At 40.4% G+C, this 20,692-nt stretch overlaps 1 protein-coding gene across 13 annotated transcripts in view; it reads right to left on the bottom strand.

Moving 5' to 3' along the window:
* Positions 1-8,807: 8,807 nt before the first annotated feature.
* Positions 8,808-20,692, bottom strand: part of tcf7l2 (transcription factor 7 like 2) — an 86,251-nt gene continuing 74,366 nt past the window's right edge. For 2 of the 13 annotated variants that reach the window (XM_079261309.1, XM_079261318.1), the window contains 7 exons: positions 17,323-17,463; positions 17,072-17,234; positions 16,882-16,989; positions 15,102-15,150; positions 14,252-14,302; positions 12,974-13,046; positions 8,808-9,806 (listed from right to left, as the gene is read on the bottom strand). In XM_079261309.1, the coding sequence (XP_079117435.1) occupies positions 9,350-9,806; positions 12,974-13,046; positions 14,252-14,302; positions 15,102-15,150; positions 16,882-16,989; positions 17,072-17,234; positions 17,323-17,463 (1,042 nt within the window). In that variant the 3' untranslated portion in view covers positions 8,808-9,349. Of the gene's footprint in view, positions 9,807-12,314; positions 12,388-12,969; positions 13,047-14,251; positions 14,303-15,101; positions 15,151-16,881; positions 16,990-17,071; positions 17,235-17,322; positions 17,464-20,692 lie in introns of all 13 variants that reach the window. The other 11 variants (XM_079261315.1, XM_079261319.1, XM_079261314.1 and 8 more) reach the window with 10 other exon arrangements.

The raw sequence follows: 20,692 nt of genomic DNA, 5'->3' as shown, positions 1-20,692 counted from the left end.
GTAATCTAATCTTTTTCATGATTCAAAATGCATCCTTGTTAACCACTATGGATTTTGAATGCTTGAAAAGAAGACTTAATATTCATTACATCTTTTTTTTTCCAAATAAAATAATCAGATCTGAAGTAATGAATGTTGTCAAATCACATGCTGTTTTTCAGAGATGTGCTTTTTAAACTGTGTTTCTCAAATATTGTAATGTGATTTAAAAAGTTTTAATCGTCAGTCTTTTTTCCTTTTATAGTGTTAAGTGTACACCTTTTCAGCTGCTCAGTGCAAACCTTCTACAGTTTTTTTTTTTTCCTTTATCATACATTCATACATCTTTGTCAAAGGGTAGAACTACAGTCCTCTACCTTTGCATTGTTTCCCTGTTTAAAAACATCTGATTTAAACCAACAAGTCACTAGGCACAATTTGATAATCTGATCACATTCACACGGAAAATTACCACATTTGATGTGTACAATTTTACAATGGCAGCAGATTGAATGGGTCACCCCAATGAAGCTACTTAATGCTTATAATAGGGGGCCCAGCTATTACCAGAGTAGGTCAGGGTTAGTTCAACTGCATTGCTTGTCATGGTGGAAAAAGAAACTACGACTGAGAATAGGATGGAAGGTATTTCATTAGTTCAAGATTACCAGAGGAGGGAAATGCAGCCACATGGCATTCATTTCTCTGAGACATTTTGAAAAGAACTGAGCTTGGCTGCTTTGTTTTAGTTGTATTCTGTAAGTATGAAAGAAAACCCACAGTAGAGGTAACTGAGGCAGTTTTCCCAAGGTCGCTGGTTGTGATGATGATGAGCAGACCTTCCCTTATACATCTGGACTTCGTTAAATGAAGCTGCAAAATGCTCCCTATCATTCCTGCTATCTGCTGACAAATATGGATGATAGCCAAAGAATCCAGCTTAGCAGGAGTACCTCCTATCTTTCTTCATAACTGGTGGTTTGTCTTCCCTCCACCTTTCCTTTCCCGTTTTTGTTATTTGAATAATTTCATCTGTATCTCTTCATCTGCCTCTGAAGTGCAGTGTGTTTATGCAAAACCCATGTTTGGTATACTTGTCAAGACTGAAGTAAAGATCACAGTGCTCTTCATTTCTTTAACTTCAAGTCTGCCTTACTTGAATGATTGCCCCGCTTCCCCTTTTCACTTTGCTGAGAAAGTTTCTTCTTCTTCTCCCATGCCTCGCTGTTGCCCCGGAAAAGTCAGAACTCTCTCTGTCTTGCCCCCAGGACAGAAAGCACCTAGCCACATACCTTGTAGGCTCGCCAGGAGCTCAGCACCTCTGAACTGACTGATTGCCACACAGAAGAAAAAAAAAAAAGAAAAAAAAAAAAGAAGCTTCCACAATGTTGCCGTTCTGCCATTTGCTGCCACACATACAAACATGAAGCACACCAAAAAAGTATATTCCCTTCTCCATGCTCTCATCAAACTATTCACCACATGCTCCCCTGCACTCCTTCTTGCCCTTTCTTACCTAACCTGCCTCTTCTTTTACTAACGGTAAATTCTGAAAATGAAATCAAGCACATTTATTTTTATTGTGTATCAGAAGCAGTGCATTTGACTGTGCGGCTAAGACGAAATATGATTGATTCTATGAATGGCAGCTCAAAGACAATAATCAGGTTTCCATTGAACATAATGTCTGGATTACAACAAATAAATCTATCTTCTCCTGTTAAGTGTATGTGTGTGTATGTGTGAGTGAAGTTTGCATGGTTACTAGCCTGCAGAGGCTGTCGTTGTTCACATTAGCTTTAAATATAGGAAGACTGTAATGTCTGCCAATACTCTGAGTTCTATGATCACATACATTAAAAAGGGAAGTCTTTCACATTTAATGTGTTTAATGTTTTCCATTGTCCAGGAAAAATATACAAGAAATATTGCGGCTTAGAGCAAACCTCCCTAACCTGTATCACTTTCTGTCATGTGTTAAGGCTGTCTTTACATTTTACTGACCACACCGAATTCAGAGACGTTTCGAAAAAAAAATGTGTGTAAATGACTAGTTCTTTGTATCCTTGGTTTCTGTATTTTATTCAAATAGAAAAAGCATCTCTTTCCATATGAGTGACACAGGTAGCCATATTTTTGTCTTCATTTGATATGTCATTGCAGGACCTTGTAGCATATCAAGAAATAACAGAGATCCATTATTGAAATCTGGCAGCTAAAGTTGCATCACCTTGAGAGTTCCAAAGGTGAAAAACAGAATAGCACAACTGGGTGTTTTTATTATTATTATTATTATTATTTCTTTATTTATTTCTGTTTCCCTCTAGTGAGATGTCACTTCAAAAACAACCTGACCAAGGAATGTTATTATGCTGAGAGAATGTCAGCCAGTTACAATAGGCTGCTTAATGAGGTAGTGTGGCAAACTTTCAGGCAGGCCATAATATGAATTATTTGTCATTGGCTCTATGTGTGTATGTGTGTGTCTTTGGAAAAGGCCCAGTGTAAAGCAGGATAAAGGCAGGCCTTGATGGAGAGATGTGGCACTAGCCTGGGGGCTCGCTCCACTGTGAGGGTAGTTAGCTTACTGCACACCGCCATCATTAGGGACTAGGGCACTTGTGCTGGGAAGGTGAAACACAAGCCCACATTCAGACAGTAGCACACACACGCAACACCTGTAAATATGCTTCACTTCTTTTCTACAGTTCTGTCTGTTTTGGTCTCGGGCTCTTTCTGCTTTATAATCATTGAGGTTGGAGTCTTCATATAAAGCACTATTTGGCTGAAAGTCAGACCATAACAAAAACACATTAATGTCATTGTCACTGTTTGAAAGGTTTTGTGTCATTGCAGAGAATTACCAGAGTATATTTCTGTTGAAAATAAGGGTTCTTAACCAATAAAGTGTTGTAATGGTGACTGATAATGGAATGACGTGTTTTCAGCATTGCAACATGTGTTAAAAATATCCCTTTAAGTAGTCGATATTTTCCAAACTCCTCTAATAGAGTCCAGTAAATCTTTACTGCGTATCCAGGTGCAAAACCTTATCTTAGTGATTTGAAAAGGGTGTTTTGCACCTTGCTCTGTTGGTTACAACTCAACTCGCAAAGAAGTGAATTTTCAGACCCAAGTATACCACATAGCCACCGTTTCATTATGACCCATGAAATGAGAACATTTACTCAGGTTAAATGTACATGTCTAAACTTTGTCACAGATCCTCTAGACTTTGCCCAAAGCTACGTTGTCTCTGGGCCATGCACCATGTCTTGCTGCCAGAATACTTGCCGTGAGCCATGCCAAGGCCAGCTTATGAAATCTGGGTAATGTATGGGCCACGTAGACCATAAGAGTGCTGAAACTGAGCCGTAAGTCCAGAAGTAGCCCAACTTCTGCTTGATTCTGCTGTTTTTTTGGGATGTAAGGGAATTGTAATGGAATATGAACATTGTAACTCTTTGGTACATGACATTAATATTTCCTACCTGACAACTGGGGGTCAACAAAAATATCCTTGGAAACATATTGTATATACAGCTGATTTACTAACACCCCACTATCAAGAAATATTAACAAATAATATAATGATAATAACAATAATATGCTTTTGCAACTGATGAGCATCTCAGGCTTAATGGGCAGGTTACTATGGGAGTCACAGAAATGTAATTATTGACAAATTTTCTTATTGACAACTTGGAATTTAGTACCTTAAAAATTCAACTGCTGCTGGCGATAGGCTGCCTGATTGAAAAAACTTGTGTCTTTGATGGAGAGTCTAACTTTTTCAATAGGTTGTTGGACTTGTGACAGGTTGGAAAATGTATAACTGTTGCCTCACCTTATTTATTTAAAAGGACTTTCGAAATACTACTATGACTACTACTTCTTATAATAATAATAATAATAATAATAATAATAATAATAATAATAATGATAACTAGAAAACAGTTTTCTAGGGCCACAGTTCTAAAAAGTTCCTGGATCCAAACGATGATCCGAATCACCACTAAAATTAAATCAGTTCCTCCTTTTCACATTTCCAACAACTCCTGAACATTTCATGAAAATCCATTTATAACTTTGTGTGTTATCTTGAACACCAAAGACAAACAAACAGATAAACCCTAGTAAAAACATAACCTTCTTGGCAGAGGTCATAATACACAATAGACAAAAGGTTTATGTTTAATAAGAAAATGAACTAAATATTCTGATTTGAGCTGTGGAAATTCATTTCTAATAGAGTCTTCCTAAATGTTCTATTTATTCTGTACCTCTTTTTTTTCCCTCTGGCTTACCAGTGCAATTACGTGTGTGTGAGATGTGTGACATGTGATGTACCATATAATATGGCACATCGTATGGCACATCGCAAAGAAGTGGCTCTTTAGAAAAATAATTTTGCTTAATATTGTTTTTGTGTATGGGAATATAATCTTAGTCTTAATCTTAATCTTACTTTGCCCTGCAATAGACTGGTTACGTGTCCAGGGTGAACCTGCCTCTTGCCTGTTACTTGCCAAGATAGGGTTCATTTTCCCCACAACACTGAATTGCAATAAGTGGTATGGAAAACGGATGGATATGTTTACTTAAGCACTTTTTTCCTAGAGTGGCTGCCAAAAATGATGTAATCCCATGCACACTTTGTCCTATATATTTTTTAGATATACTCCATTTAAAATAGTTCCAAAAGATGTTTTACTTGTGCTGCAACTCTGAATTTACTCTTTTTTTTCCCCAGCTTACTGTTGGAGGATGCAATACAATATTGTCTGAAATCTGAGGACCCTGCTGCACCATGATTTCATTTTTGTTTCCCTTCATCACCATCTTCTCCCTCACCCTCTACATTTACACCGCAGAGTGCAAACTTGTTATAAGCACTGACGTGACCTCCAAATCCTTTACCTTGTGTATTTTTTTTCCCTACAATACTGCAAAAATCAATAGACGAGAGTTCATCCTTAGACACACTTAAATCTTAGTCTGTGAGATGAGGTCAAGAACAGTGCAAGAGGGCAATGACTATATTGCAATTCCCAAACACTTGCTCATGCGCTTTTTGATCCCATGAATTTTGATAGCTGCATTCAATTCAAGCTCCTTGAGAGAGCGGCGTACCAAAGTGCATGAGGAGTGAATGAAGATTCACTCCTCCTTGATGAGGGTCACAGCAGGACTGAATTGCACTGGAATTGGTTTCAATATGTTCTTTTGAACCAACCATACAATTCAGACTTTTAATTCTTGTCCTTCAAGAGCGTTATGAGAACTCTTTTCACAAACACAAGCAGCTTCAAACTAGAAGCACCTTTGAAAAGCACATCTAAACAATGACACTGAACAGTGAATCTTTACCCTGTTTTTTTCTTTTGACTTTACATGAAGCCTAATTGGAATTACAAGAAAAATATCATCATGAAGGACAAGTTAAATATGTCTATAAGAAGCTTTATGAAGGGTGGCAATTTTCTTCTTCAGCTAAAGAGATTTACGTCAAACTGCACACATTTCAGTTCTGTCCAGCCGTCATTATTTGGGTCAGGGGTATACATCATTTTATTAAAAAAAAAAAAAAAAAAAAGAAAAGATAAGCATACAAAACATCTATTCTGTTTTGTTTGTTTTTGTTGTTCTTTTTCTACCAGGGGACCGATTTAATGTTTTGTAATATTTTTCTGATTTGTATGCTTGCCTGCAGCAATGGCCTTCAACATTGTTCCTCCATGCCACACTGAGATCAAAACACGTCATTTCTCTTCTTCGGTATACAAAGCCTTTCCTGTTTTCTCTGAATGTAATAGAGCGGTCATGGACGCAACACTATATGTTGATAGTTGGTTTGTAGTTCAAGGATACAACCAACACAATTACATTAAGTGTGCATGCTGTTTATATTCAAAAGGAACAAATACAAGTACAGAACCTACTTGATCAGAGCTGAACTCTCGGTCTCTGCGCTTCTTTTCTTGGTATTTACTCTTTGCTTCATGGCTATGCGCTAAAGCAACATGTGCACCTTAATTCAGCCAGACTTTAATACTTCGGAGTCGTTTGTTTGGCTACTTTGTCGATTTAAACAAGCTTCAGATAAATAAGAAATCAGTGCGGCTCTCCTTGGTGTAAGGAGTGAATCTATCAAACATTGCACACAGCGGCAAACAAGTACACAGAAACTCAAGTTCTCTTGAAAGGCTGTTGCCAATCCATTGAGAATGTCGTGTTAGTGGAAGCCAACCCAAAAACAGCCTGGCGTGACTGCAAAGTAATGTTTTTGATTAAGAGTTTCACTGTTTTCTTATTTTTCATCAAGAGAATAATTCAATTTCTATTTGGTTTGAAATGAATTTTCTCACCCTTTCTTTTGTGGAAGCAAAAACTCTTGAAGAGCTTTGAAGTACTGAACAAGTTATTGGCTTTATGTTTGTGTTCACATCATTAGCAGACATAAAGCCTAAAACAATCTAGAAAACAAACATTATGTCACAGGAGAAAGTGTTCACTCACAAATCATTCAGAAGCTGCAAGTCATCTGGACCTCTGGAAGCTAGGGACTGTGGATGTTCTCTTTAGGGATTAGAGATCTTTTACCTTATTAATTTTAGTATAAGAGGTAAATTGCAGACACTGAATGTTGAATGTGGTCAGACTTCAGACTATGTAGGTAAAGGGATTCATCCTATCAAGCGTAAGGGATCGGAGTAATCAGTTCTCACTTTTCCCTTTTTTTTTTGGTGTATATCGTCCCATCTCACATTAACACTGTTCTCTAATCGCCATTATTTCACTAAAGCGATCTATATATATATATATATATATATATATATATATATATATATATATATATATATAATAGTATTTTATGTTAAGTTTTGACATCTAACATTAATATGCAAAGTTGATGGCAGCTGAGAAAATTGAAACAGATGTTTGAGTTTTTTCTAAGTCTCATTTGGTTTGCATATGATATGAGGACATAAGGTAAATAGCCTGTTGTGCAACACCTGTTTAAAAATGCACTCTGCAAATGAATTTAGTATACATTATGTCTATATGTGTCAAAAAAGAACTTTTTGGAGCCAACCAAGAATTCTTTCAGCTGAAAAATATGCATTTGACTAAAAACTTGATGTTGCTGATGACAAGAAAACCCACTTCAATTTAATGAAGTATTTCCAGTCTGCGAAACAATGGTGTTTGTCATTAAGAAATCTTTCAGTGTTAGTATAGTGATTTCATTTAAAAGAAAATAAAAACCCCATAATTTGTTGATGTTCTGTCATTAAACAGCAAAACTGAATAAGAGCTACTTGAAGAGATACTTGAGTCCTTTTTTTTTTTTCTCCCCTCAGGCTGTGCACCTGTCAGTGCATCTCAGAGCAAATAAGGAAAACAGAGATGTGCACATACTAAGTTGCTTTTATTAATACAGAACTGCATGCTACAGAGACTGTACAGCATAAACATTTATTCATTACAAAAAAACATGGTTTTAGAACCATTTAAAATAACAGGAAAAACAAACAAACAAACAAAAATATAAGAGCATAAAAGAGAACAGGAACATCACAGCCGTTAAGGAAACATTCAAACTATTTATCATTAGCATTTTAATAAACCAGAGAAGAAATCGACAGATTACAGTCGCGTCATGTCAACTACAATGGCACCGAGTGGATGATTCTCTTGTAGCTTTTTTTTTTTTTTTTTTTTTTTTTTTTTAACAGCCTCTTGCAACATCAACATGCCTATTTTTTCTATCTACCTATATAGTAGTGTACTTAAAAGTGGCAGTTTGTGTATTTTTTTGTATTTAATAGTTTTTTTATGAACTTCCTAATATACATAATTTGGCCCTTGTGGGTTTATACAGTATGATGTCCGTCTTTTTATTAAGTTTAAATTTTAATATTTGACAATTTGCTACCAAACACATTTGTTATAGCAACATTTATACTACATACATAGCAATCTATGTAACGTCACAGCAAAGAATGGTATAAAAAAAAAAAAAAAACAACAAAAAACAAAACAAAAAACGAACAACAACAAAACAAAAAAAAGATCCCTACAGCATGTTTTTTTTTTTTGGGGGGGGGGGGGGGGGGGGGGGGCGGCGGGGCAGAGAAAATTATCACAAAAATTTGGCACGGAAAATCTGTACACGAATCTACAGTCTGCGAGATGTGACTGTGCAATAAAAAAGAAGGGCTTTAGACACTTTTCCAGCTACTGAACACACGGCAACCACTGTCTCTTGTTTCAAGTTTTCTTTTCTTCTTGTTGTCGAATGGCTTATAGACGCGTTTTCTTGAAATGAAGTTGTGCATACTTCTGTTCATGAGATCTACACAGTACACTGAGTGGAATCCAGGTTTTCAGCGAGGAAAAATTCTACAACAGAAAGGATTTGCCTTTTTAAAACTTCCTTGTAAAAATGGATCATTCATATAGTTGCTTACCTTAAGAAAAAATATTTGTACAATGTATCAAGAAAAGAAAAAGAAAAAAAAAAAAAAAAAGGTCAGAAAGAGACACATACAAGATACAACAAGCAATCTCTAAAGCAATAAATACTACTGGTCCTAGCGTTGTGACATTTTTGAATTCAATAACCCTCAGCCCTCCCACACAACCCCTCCCTCAAACCCACCCAAACTTGCCTGACTCCACCCCAAAGGTAAACAACAAAGAAAAAAAAGACAACGCAGTGGAAGAATGCATATTTAACACAGTAACCCCCCCCCCTCCCCGATATTCTGTACATTTAAACAAGAACAAGTAACATCACAATTAAAGTTGTTCCTCGGAGAGGTGTCACTGCTAGCCTCGTGCCCTCCAAGAGTTTGAACAGATGTCGAATGATTGGTTCGCAAGCTCGTATTTAATACAAATAAAGAAGAAGAACCAACTCTTTCAAGAAAAGGGCTCATTGAATAATCTACCAGTTTTATATCCGTCTTTTAAACATTTTGAGGTTGAACTAGATAACTTTTTTTTTTTCAGTTTGCACTGTTTATCACTACAAAAAGAAAAAAAAAAAGAAGACAAAAAAAAAACAAAATTCATAAAAATTTTGGCAGATTCGCAAAGCTATACTACAGCTCGTCGTATCATTTCTTTATAATAATTAGATCTTTTGATAATGAGGGGTCAAATATTGACCAATGAACTTTAATAAAACAAGAACTAAAATTTCAAAGCCTCGTGGCACAGAAACATAAAGAGAAAACAAATAAGTGAAATATAGCAGAGAGAGGGCCTAGAAAGGTGTGTGTGTGTGCACGTGTGTGTGTGTGTGTGTGTGTGTGTGTGTGTGTATATGGCCAAAGGGGAAAAAAGAGGAGAATAGGGTAGACTATTCTATAGACTTGGTTACTAGTGACAGAGGCTGAGGGGCTGCGGAGGGGAGGAGTGAATGGGAATGACACAGCGATGCCGAAGGCCGGGCCATTGAGGACGCCACAGAGGAGCCCGGCTGCCGCGAGGACGAGACGTCACCGTGCTCCAGAGCTCTGTTGTGGGAGGAGGCGCCCGGCGTTTTTCTAGCGGCAGCAGAGTTGTCCAGCTGAGCCAAAGATGGCGGTGGAGGCCCAGCCAGGAGGTGCGGGTGGTGGAGTGGCTGGTGGGCCGGTTTCATAGTCAGTGAAAGAGGTTGCATTTGTTCAGTCTGAGGTTTGGACTCTTTTGAGGAGGGGGAGGGAACCACTGAGGAGGGGGAGGATGGGGGGGAGTCTAGTAAGCTTCCGTCCGAAGAGGGAGGACTGGCACAGCTGCCTTCACCTTGGATGTAGCGAATGCACTTTTTTTTTCTCCTGAGAAACAAGGTGAGAGAAAGAGCATCTTTCAGTGTCAAATCGCTAAAACTCTTCAACCTTCTCAGCACCGCAGCGAACTTAAATGCACTTTGGACTTGTTAAACAAGGCAAACCCTTCATTTGGGATGTGCTGAATGAGATTTAAAGTGCATTTAAGTAGCTTTGTAAACGTGCCAAGGAGAGAGGTGGTACAAATACCAAAGCATCAGAAAAGACAAACATTAAGACCACTGGTGAAGCGCCTGGACAGGAAGCAAAAAGAGGATGGAAAGCACAGATAGATGCTGATGGAAAGCCAAAAAAGCAGATTAGATTTGGTAATATTTGCTCTCTGAATTTAAACGGTCTTTCCTTCCAGGACTTCAGCTACCGAGTAACCTGTTTCTCTGCAGCAGTTGGAGTTTGCTGGACCCACATCGCGCCTATACTTTCATCAGACTCCACTTGCTTCTCCTGGGGGGGGGGATGGAGTTTGGATACGAGGCGAAAAAGTCAACAAGATCCACAGTACCCTGCATCTGCCCCACAGACACAAGTGTGAGTGTGCGTGAGGGGTCAAGGCATCATGTCTACATTCCTGCCTGGGGTTGGGACCCCTCCCCCTTGCACGCAGAGTCCTGAGGCCAGGCCTGTTACAGTCAGCTCAATCCGATGAAGGAAACAGTGGAGTGAGGGGGAGTTGCGAGCGTAGTGCATTGCTGCATTTATCTGCGGTGACTCTGCTTACAAGGCTGTGCTCAGATTTGGTTAGGGAGGGGGAGGGAATCACTGCCCACTTCATCTTTACACTGACCCTGGTAGTGACCCATCTCTCACAGCTCTCAGTTTTATCACAGGGTCGCCTGAAGCCATGAGGTATTTAAACCTTAACGGGACATGCAGTCGGTAAAGACAAACTTAAAGTTTTACTACAACAGCGAAAGCTTTGGGAACACATCAGGCTGACTTATCGTTTAAATAAGACTTTTTATTCAAACACTTTCCGGGTTTTTCTACATGAGGGAAATTCTCCATAAATCCAGAGAGCGAATTTCAGAAAATGAAAAGGAAAAAAAAAAAAAAAAAGGAATGAAGCCAACAAAACCTTGATCACATGCTAGGTCAAAGAGGAGCATGCATTTCTGATGAAGTCAACAGTGCAAACACATGACATCGGACGGTACAGGAAACGAGGAAGGGGTGAGGATGAAGCTTTTAAGTACAGCCTGTGCTGATACTGCAGCTCAGGATGGTGCCGAGCATCGACCGGGAGTAAAAAGGTATCATTTTGCCACTACATACACATCACGGGTTCCGTAACCGTCTGTCAAACTGCAACAAATGAGCTAATATCCATTTTTTAACAGACATATTGATTTATAGTATGTGCCCGTGTACGTTATTGATTCTCTGCCTCGGGGGAAATTACACCAGATGCATCTTTTAGGAATTGGAGCCCAGAGAGAACTTTTAACCTTTCTGAGTGAATTACAGCACTTCTCAGTCTCTTGATCTCATGATGTGCTTTAGTCTTTTTTTTTTTTTTGTTGTTGTAAAAATGATCTTTTTTTTTTTTTTTTTTTTTTTTTTAATCATGTGTTTGTCTGTCGGAAGAGAAACACTGATGACGCTGGACTGTGTGGGTATAATCCATAAAACAAAATAAAAACAGATCTGCTGGATTCTCATTGGTGATCCAGTATAATAATTTAAAACATGAACAAATTTAAGACATTTTTTTTAAATTAACCATTGAAGTTTAATTTTGAGTTAATCTATAAACATGTTTAAAACAACAATGCTGATGAAAAAGGTAACAACGGTAACAATGTGTTGGAATGAGAGAAACGGAGGAGTTGTGTGGGAAAAAAAGAGTGAGGGGGGGGGTGGTGTGAGCCAGACACAAAGAAGGGAATTACTCAGCAGAAACAAATACCTACCATGAAAATATTCCCAATTCAAAGACTGCTTGTGTCAGAACAGAAAGACAACAGGTAGGGACTAAGTAAGGGTTATTGAAGAGGAGTTTGGAGGAAGAAGAGGTGGAGAAGGAGGAGGAAGAGGGCACAGAAAAGAGTGTCACTGAACAGGCCCTCAGAGAAAGCAGGGCTTAATTTGTAAGCATAACATTGTTATTCAAAGGGGTGCCAATTAGAACAAACATGACAGTTAAGATGGGAGGGTTTTATCCACTGCATGGAGAGAAAATGGATTTCAACAGACTGTAAGTAATCTTATTCCATCAACATTAAGGATGCTGATAAGTCTAAATCCTTTGAGATAAATATTGAGCATTCTCTTTTCAGAATCCATTTTCTCTCACTGGGCTTGAACTGAGTTCAATGAGGAGAAATAGCTGAGCAGGAATTTAGAGAAGCAGGAAATTTCTCAACGAGGAGAAGGACTTTTCCATGGGCACGAAAACCGATGGAAACATCTTTTAGGAAGACATCGAAAAGCCAATAATTAAGAAGAAGATGCTCATTGTGGATGTCTTCCTCCCACTTGGTACTACAGCTGTTATACCTGCATGGTTTGCACCATAAACTCAGCTGGTCAAGCCCGAACAAGGCACGACACTTCTTTGGGGTATTTGCATCTGTTAGCCAAAGAGGTAGACACAAACACACACACACACAGACAAAAAAAAAGGAAAAAAGAAAGGAAAAAAAAAAAAGAAAATGGACACGTCATTGCACAGACAAAAAAAAAAATATAGCCTGGGCTTAGATTTAGGCTGGCAACACTAGGATGTCCTCCACATTGACCAAGCCATTAGACTCCAGATCCTCCAAGCCCCGACCTGCCAGTTTAGGACTTCTGAGCAATCTCAGTGAGGCTTACTGTACTCTGCATCCTGCAATGAAACCCCTGTAATCCCTGAGTGTAGATTCACACACAGACACACGGACAACATTCAAACAAACACTCCATATATGCTGTTAAAACCACTTTCCCCCAAAACAGGAAGTTAAAATCAAATCGTTAAAAAAAAAACAACAACTCAGAGATAGACCGGCAGGACGTGGCTGGAGGAAGCTGAAAGGTCGCAATAGCCTGGCGGGAAAAGACAGGGAGGGAGGCGAAGAGGAAGAGGAGCAGCACAGAGCAGGGGAGGAAGTCCCAGCATAGAGTTACCCAGCCTTCACCTGGCCCTGGCCAGTGCAAGCACACACCATACACACCTGCACGGGCCACACCAGTTATTCTGTTGGTCGAGCCCAAAGCGCGCTCGACACTTCTTAGGAGCGCTCAGGTCTGATGCCGCAACAAGGAAGGGAAGCCAGCAGAGAGGAGAAATAGAAACCAAAACCAATAAAATAAGGAAATCAAAGATAGGAGACAAGTAAAGAGAAAAACAAACCAACAAACAAACAAAAAAAATAATAACTGTGAATCTATGAAGCTTAGCAGTAAGAAATCCCGCCAAAAACCCACTTTGAGACATTAAGTGTAGAAAATGGGACCGAACACAGCTACGGTGTCCCAAACGTTAGTAAAAAACCAAGTTGCATGCATTTAATACAATTCTGGTATTAATATGGAAACAATCACTTCAGTCGCATTAATATAAACTCTTACAGCAGTTAAAGCCTGACATAAGACAGCGTTGTTTTTTCTTTGTATGAGAGGATGTAAACAAAACAAACGCAGGTTGGATTAATTTTTTTTTGGTTAGATACTATCAGTGCACTATGGTTTCAAAAAGACAAGGTCAAGGTAGCAGAACTAGGCAGTGGCAGCAGATTGCTAAGCCAGCGTAACTCAGCCCCAGCCAGGGAAAGGATTAAAGAGGCTGGAACCTGAAAAGGGAAATTTACTGGTTAGACCTGGCGTCAAACAGCTGATTGGTTTCCATCGGCTTGCTGTAGCAAAACAGCTGCCAGTCACTTGCTTGCTCTACCCTGTAATCGTGACATTATCAGAGGTAGAGCAGAGTGACAGCAGAGTACCACGGTGACGTGTTTGAGTCCAGGCCTTATCAGAGTAGAGATACTTCTTTTTTTTTTTTTTTTAAAAAGGGGGAAATAGGCCAAACTCATGCTGGCATATAGGAAAGTGACAAGCGCAGCTACTGAAGCATATAGATTAAGGAGGTTTACCCTGACATAACACCTTTTAAGTTATACTTCAGTTCTAAAACATAAATCTAACTTTAAATCCTCACTGCCTAAAGAATTTTGCTTAAAGACTATTGCCAAGAATATGGAAATGCTCCAAAAAGGCAACAATAAATTCAGTGAAGTAGCCATAGCTTGAAGTCAAATAAACAAAACGGCAACATTTTAAGAAAAGAAAGCAGCAAACAAAGCAAAAAGAGCATATTTCAGAGTAGAAATTTTAAGCTTAAACCTGCATCATACTGCACAGTCATAGGTAATTAAATATACATTAATTAAAAAAAAAAAAAAAAATTAAGAAAAAGACAGTTAGTAATTTAATACTCAAAATGACATTAGCACCTGTAATCGGAGGGAGTGAAAGGCAAGGGTTTGGAAAATATTCTCTGTGTTCTGAAAAAAAAAAAGAACAGATAGAGAGGCCTTCAAGAGGAAATCCGTCACCAAAACGAGCGCAAAATACATGATAACAAGTCGGCATAGCTCCTCACAAAATATGATCAGAGGAAATATGAATCATGAGGATAAAAGAAAAAAAAAAGGATAAATCACAGAATTAGCAAACCTCCTTAATTTTAAGATGTAAGTGATTTGTCTTAATAAAACAGCATGCATGGAAGCAAGCAAGGGGCAGCCCAACAAGCCAACACATGCTCAGTCACACACTCACATGCACACACATACTCGCACACACACACACACGCACACACACACACACACACACACACAGTAGTCAATCTGCAGGCTACAGGCAGTATAAAAACAGGGTCACACACACAACACTGGCAGTTAATGGCTCTCACAATGCTTCAACTTCTCAAAAACATATCAAAATACCAGAAGGCTAAAAGCTTAAGGGAGTTGGGTGAGGGGGGGGGTGGGTTAGGTGAGAAAGACTGTGGGGTGGAGGGGGGATAGTGGTTCATGCATATTCAGTTATTAGCTAGGGAAACATGGGGAAATGGGAAAACGGGTGGGGGGGACTGACAAGCAAGACTACCATTTAAATATTGCATTGGGTAGCACAACTATATAAAAAAAAACCAAGAAAAAGAAAAAGGCAGGCACAAAAACACAAAAAAATATCATAACACACAAAAACACTAGCTTGACTTTTATCTTGCAAGATGTCACTTCTGCCTGACACATGATGGGGCTCTTCTAATATGAGAGATAATTGCAGCTCACTTACCATTGCTCTCTGCTTGCTGCTTTTCCCTTTTTCTCTTCTTCCTTTTCCCCTGTTGGTTAGACGCCAAAAAAATAGAAAGAAAAAAATAGACACAGAAAGGAACCTTAGTTATTATATTGCAGAATGCCCAAAACATGAAACGGGGAATAGGACTCATCTTTGTGTTTACTTATTTATTCATTCATTCTTTTTTCTGCCTTTTTTCTGTCTTTGCCCTCCGGTTTGTTGCAGCCACTGCAGGCCAGACTACAATTCTCCCTCCTCTCTCTGTTTTCTGTCTCTTTCTTGCCTTTTCTTCTTCTTTTTTTTCTTTTTTGTAATCTTTTGTTTTTATTTTCCTCTGTTCTGTTCGGATCTAGACATTTCTGACACACTTCTGCTTCAGAAAATAGATTTCTCTGAGGCTGCTCATGGAAGACTCCCCTGGTCAGCTTCACACCACAACAGGCTAAAACTAAAACTCATGGCATTTGTGTGGTAGAACAAAGAGCATAGACATTTTTCTTTTCTTTCTACCATCAGTAAGATTCTGTGCTTTCGATTTAACCTAAACCTAATTAAGTCTCAGCTTTAATTTGAGAAGGTTGACATCAACATAGGTAGAATAGTGGAGGAGTTTCTGCTTTTCAAAAGCACAGCGCCTTAAATGTTAGTGATCAGAAATAACAGGTTGTTTCTTTGGCAGCTGTGTGTAATTCGACAAGAGTTCATGTGCAAGAAGCTATTTGTGGTTGAGAGTCGACTGAGCATTGCCATTTGGATTGAGGTGGACTTCTTTGTCAACAGCAGACATGAATAGTAGCCATAAGAGTGGAGAAAATAATGAGGCTGTCAAAGTCAGCTGGTTTTCCATAATGAACAGATTGGTACATTTTTTTAAAAACCAGGTGCACACAGGGAAGAAAATAAATGGCAGATAGCCTGGTAGAGCTGGGATTTGCATGGTTTGGAGTCAAAAATGACCACGGCAATGTAAACGAGTCCATGGAAACAATCAAAAGAATGTTTCATAGCCGTGAATAAAGACGGCTGACCAGAATATGCCTCAGGAGCAGAAAGGCAAATCTGCAGTTTGTAAAAGCATGCAAAAAGTAACCAGTTAGGATATCAGCTTTTATCTATATTGTGGAAAGAGACTCATCCAACGCATAAAAACTCTTCCAACTTTATTTCCCCTCCAAGCTGAACTGCAGGCTCAAACAGCTGTGGAGACTCTTTCAGTGTGCAGAGGTGGAATATCCTTGACTGGTTGAGTCAATCCCCAAATCTTAACAGAGCAGAACTTCTCTTATGGAGGAATAAAAACAGAAAGATGGAACAAGCCAAACATGAAGGTGTCTGCAGTGAAGACCAGTGTGAACTTAAAGAAAAAAAAAACAAAACACGCAGGTACTTGCCTTTAGCGGATTTACACAAAATATGATGTTGTTTCACTTTATTTACATTCGCTCAACAAGTTCGGATCTCCCGAAGTTTAGGTTCCTTAATAATGTTTATGTACTCAAATCCAAGCTGAGACTTTCATTATTTCATGTTGCATCGTGAGCCGAGTCACGGAGCCTCAGAATAAAATAAACTGCTCAAATGCATGCACTACGAGCCACGAAAAAGGACTTTATATAAGGTTATAAGTCTAGTTCAGATGTACATTTCAGAAGAACTTGGATGTCTCCAGGTAAGAAAAAAAAAAGCAAAACCAAACATCTTGTCATGTACATTTAAACCTAATGAAAGGGGGGGAAAGAACAAGCTGTTACGACTTGTAAACTTAAAAACTTACATAGTTGTCTCGTGCTGACCAGCCTGGGTACAGCTGCATGTGGAGCTGTCGTTCTTTCCTGGCCAGCTCATAGTACTTGGCCTGCTCCTCCCTTGATAGGGCGTGCCACTACGAGATGACATCACGGTAAGACGTCAGACAGGTAAAAAGATTTGTACAAATCTCCACGTCAGTGTTTAGCTGCACTTACTCTCCGCCCCAGGATCTGGTTGATGGCTGCACTCTCCTTCAGTGTGCACTCAGCCACCACCTTGGCCCGCATTTCCTTCATGTACAGCATGAAGGCGTTCAGAGGCTTCTTTATATGGACCTGCTTCTTTTTCTCCTCTTCCTTTTTAGCGTCTGTCTGTTTCCTGTGGCGGGGTAGAGGGAGTTAAGGTGAGCGTTGTGGGCCTGTAGGACGGAAAAACACTCATTCTGGGCTTTGGGCAGTTTACTCACGAGCTGTTGAGAGAGCTGATGTCACTGTGGGAGGATTCCTGCTTGACGTTGGGTGTGACGATGGCTGGGTGAGGGATGCCCGTGGTGTGCAAACTGTGGTGAGGGGGCACCATGTGTGGGGGGAACCTAGAGGACAGAAGACTGTGTAAATCGTCAGAATGGACACAGGTGAAATGAGAAGATGGAGCACACACATAAACTTTACAGCTAAAGCTGAATTCCGTTCTCATTTTATGACATGTTAAGTGCATGGCGTTTTGTCATCTCTCGCGGAAATGGAACTGAGCCGCAAAAAAGACGTGCACAGAAACGTGAACAGGTCCCGTGATAGTCACTGGATCAGATGTCAGACTTTAAAATGAGCACAGAATCCAGCCTGAATGATTAGATGCTTCACACAAATACATCACTTCAAACTTCGCCAGCAGTCAGTAAACTTGCAGCAAAACATAAAAAGCATTAGATTGTGTGGTGGTGATAAAATGCAATCATTTACAAGAAATCCCACAAAACAAACTAAACCCTTGAGCCATGTACATATTTGAAATTTCTTCAATCACAATCTCTGAGGTGAACAAAAAATGCATCACGACCATTCAAAGCGACTGAATGTAACTAAAGTGAAGTAATGTTTAACATTGGCTCAATAAAACACGCTGCCTTGAGGGTTTTCTCTTTGTAGTTTATCTTATCAGCAGCTTAAATGGTTCATTTTATCATCAGCATCTGTGATATTTAAAAAGAGGCGATTGTTTGCATAGAAGACAAACAAAAACACCTCACAGTTGCATCATTTTTAGTCATTTCCAATTTAACATGATCTGAAAATGACAGATTTTGGAAGTTTAAATTATTATGTCTTATCGTGGAATACTGCTAAGCAGATGAAACCGTCCTATCAGAGTCTAGTATGACTCCAGATTTTGGGTTTTCCATTCGCTTCCTCCTGCTATATTCTGCAGATTCAGCACAGTCAGCATCACTGCCATTTTTATCCCCAGCCCTCCACATTCCTATCATCCTGTCGTCATCTCCAACTGTTCCACATATCAAGGCCTGAATCTCTTATTTAAGAAATCATTTCACCGGCCAGAGCAGCCATGAGGCCATGCTGTCCTTTGTGTGTGTGTGTGTGTGTGTGTGTGTGTGTGTGTGTGTCTACGAGCATCTGACACTAATTATTTGTATGCATATGGGCATGTGTATGCTTAAAGCATGCTTCCACGTGACCATGCACAAATTTAAGAGAAAAGGATGAAGGAGAAAGAAAAAGAAGAAGGAATAATTTTTTTTTTTTTTTTTTTTTTTTTTTTAAAAAGCAGCTCATTATCCGGCTGTGTCTGGCTGCATGGCTCCAAGCCAGAATATAATGATGAGGATAAACTCGCCAGGAACAACTAGTTTCTGTTGGAGGCCATCTCAGGGGAGTGCCAGTGCTCCCCCCTCAAACTCTTTCCCTCTTTTTCTCCTTTCCCTTCTTCTCCCTTCATCACTGACACATTGGTGTTTGTGCCATGTCATCTGTTGATGGGGAGCTCGGCAGCGGTGGCTGCATATCGCCCATCATTAAGGCTGCGTTTTCTTCACTCGGTCCATTTCCTCTCTCTCTGTTCATACTCCTTCCCTCCCTCTCTCGCTCTCTCTCTCTCTCTCTCTGTCTCTCTCTCTGTGTGTGCACACTTGTTAAAATTTCCTCTGTTCCAAGATCTATTTTTTTCCCCCTCCTCCTCTTCTTCTCCTTCTCCACTCCTTGTCCCCTCATCACCTCCATGCTCCTTCAATTCCTCCTCGCCATCCCTCCCCTCATCCTGCTGCCATTGCATGGCCCAGGTTATGGTTTAAACATGACGGCCATCCCTTTGAAGCGCGGGGGCATCGTCGTGATCGTCGGGCTCATCAGCAGCAAGCGGCGGCTTGGACCAATTTAAGCAATGTAGAGCGGGAGAAGCGGTGGAGACCCCACCAATCTCCCCACCCTGGGGCTTCTACGTCTCAATCTGAAAGGTAAGAATGGCTGGCGGGGTGGAGAAGTACGAGGGGGGGGGGTCATTGGCGCAGCAAGAACAGTGTCAGCCAGCGCCATTTAATTGCCGGTGCGAAGCAGTAGCCCCCGTGCCTGTTTAATGTATAATGATCTGGCCGCTGCGCTTCTCCCGTTCCCCAGGAAAAGAGAGGGAGTGGGATGATGGGGGAACATATCAAAGGGCAGGCTTAAGCATAAGGGGCAAAGGGGGCCTCGCATCCACCCACCTGTCCTACATACATTCACGCGCACATACACAATGTGGGGGACTTGCACCGAGCTCCAACCCCATTATCAAAATAATGTCTCTCATTTGCTCCAGTGGATATCTCCGCTCTCCTTGGCTCTTCTTCTCTTCCATCCCAGAAGAACGTGGTTTTTTTTAAGCAGGACGAGGTGGTAAGGTGGTCATCGCAGGACTTACGAGGTTGCAGATTCATTCCCTGCATCTTAATTTGGTTTCAGCACCGGGGACTGACATGAAGCAGGGCTTTCCTGTAAAGACCCGACTCTCTACAAGGCCAGCACGTCTTTTTTTCTCTCAGCGATTTCCTCCGGTCGACCTGCTCGCCGCAGATTGTCTGAGCCGTCACGGCCTGCCGGCCGGCCTATTCTTTGGACGAATACAACTAACTGACAGCTACGTACGAATGGAGTCTCCTTTTATGCTGACACAATTAGACAAACTGTTACAGCATTTTGCCAGCTGTTTACATTTTCCTATATACTTTTATGGAGTTGTTGAAGGGTGGGGCAATGTGCTAAACCCTCCTATTTCTCCAGAGAACTCCCAGAGCTCTCCATCTATTCAGTTATACTAATTCAATTAGGGGCCTCATCACAGGGCATTAGCTCTTCCCCATGGCCAGTCCCTGCACACCCTAGCCAGTATATTCAATTAGCTGCACTGGAAATAAGATGATGACATTGTAGAGGCTGTCATTAAGGGACCAAATTAGCAGTCACTTAAAGCCCAGGTTGGCTGGGTACTGTTGCCAGATGCCAACGTCTGGACAGACCATCTGCACCCGAGAGTGGGCTGCAAGGAGGAAATCTGAAGAAAGTGATGCGAAAAACATCTTGAACCGTCTCCGAAGGGTTCCCTCGTTCTCTGGACTGCACTTAAAATGCCCACCCTCCTTCTCCTCTTCCTTCCTTTGCAACTACAGCCTCCCTGCATCTACATGATCCATCATTGTCACAGAAGTCCAAACAAGTCGCCCTCAGGAGCTACTTTTCCAATCAGGCTGTAATTAAACTAAAGCCTGGCTTCATCCCTCGACTCCACACCAGCCCCGTCCAGAGTCCCCTTGCTGCAGGGGCATGTAGAGGGAGGAGGAGGGAGGA

This window comes from Telmatherina bonti, assembly GCF_933228915.1.
Source record: "Telmatherina bonti genome assembly, chromosome: 21".
Classification (NCBI taxonomy): domain Eukaryota; kingdom Metazoa; phylum Chordata; class Actinopteri; order Atheriniformes; family Telmatherinidae; genus Telmatherina; species Telmatherina bonti.
Note: the sequence above shows the minus strand (reverse complement) of the source record. Positions and strands in the feature narration are given on the sequence as shown.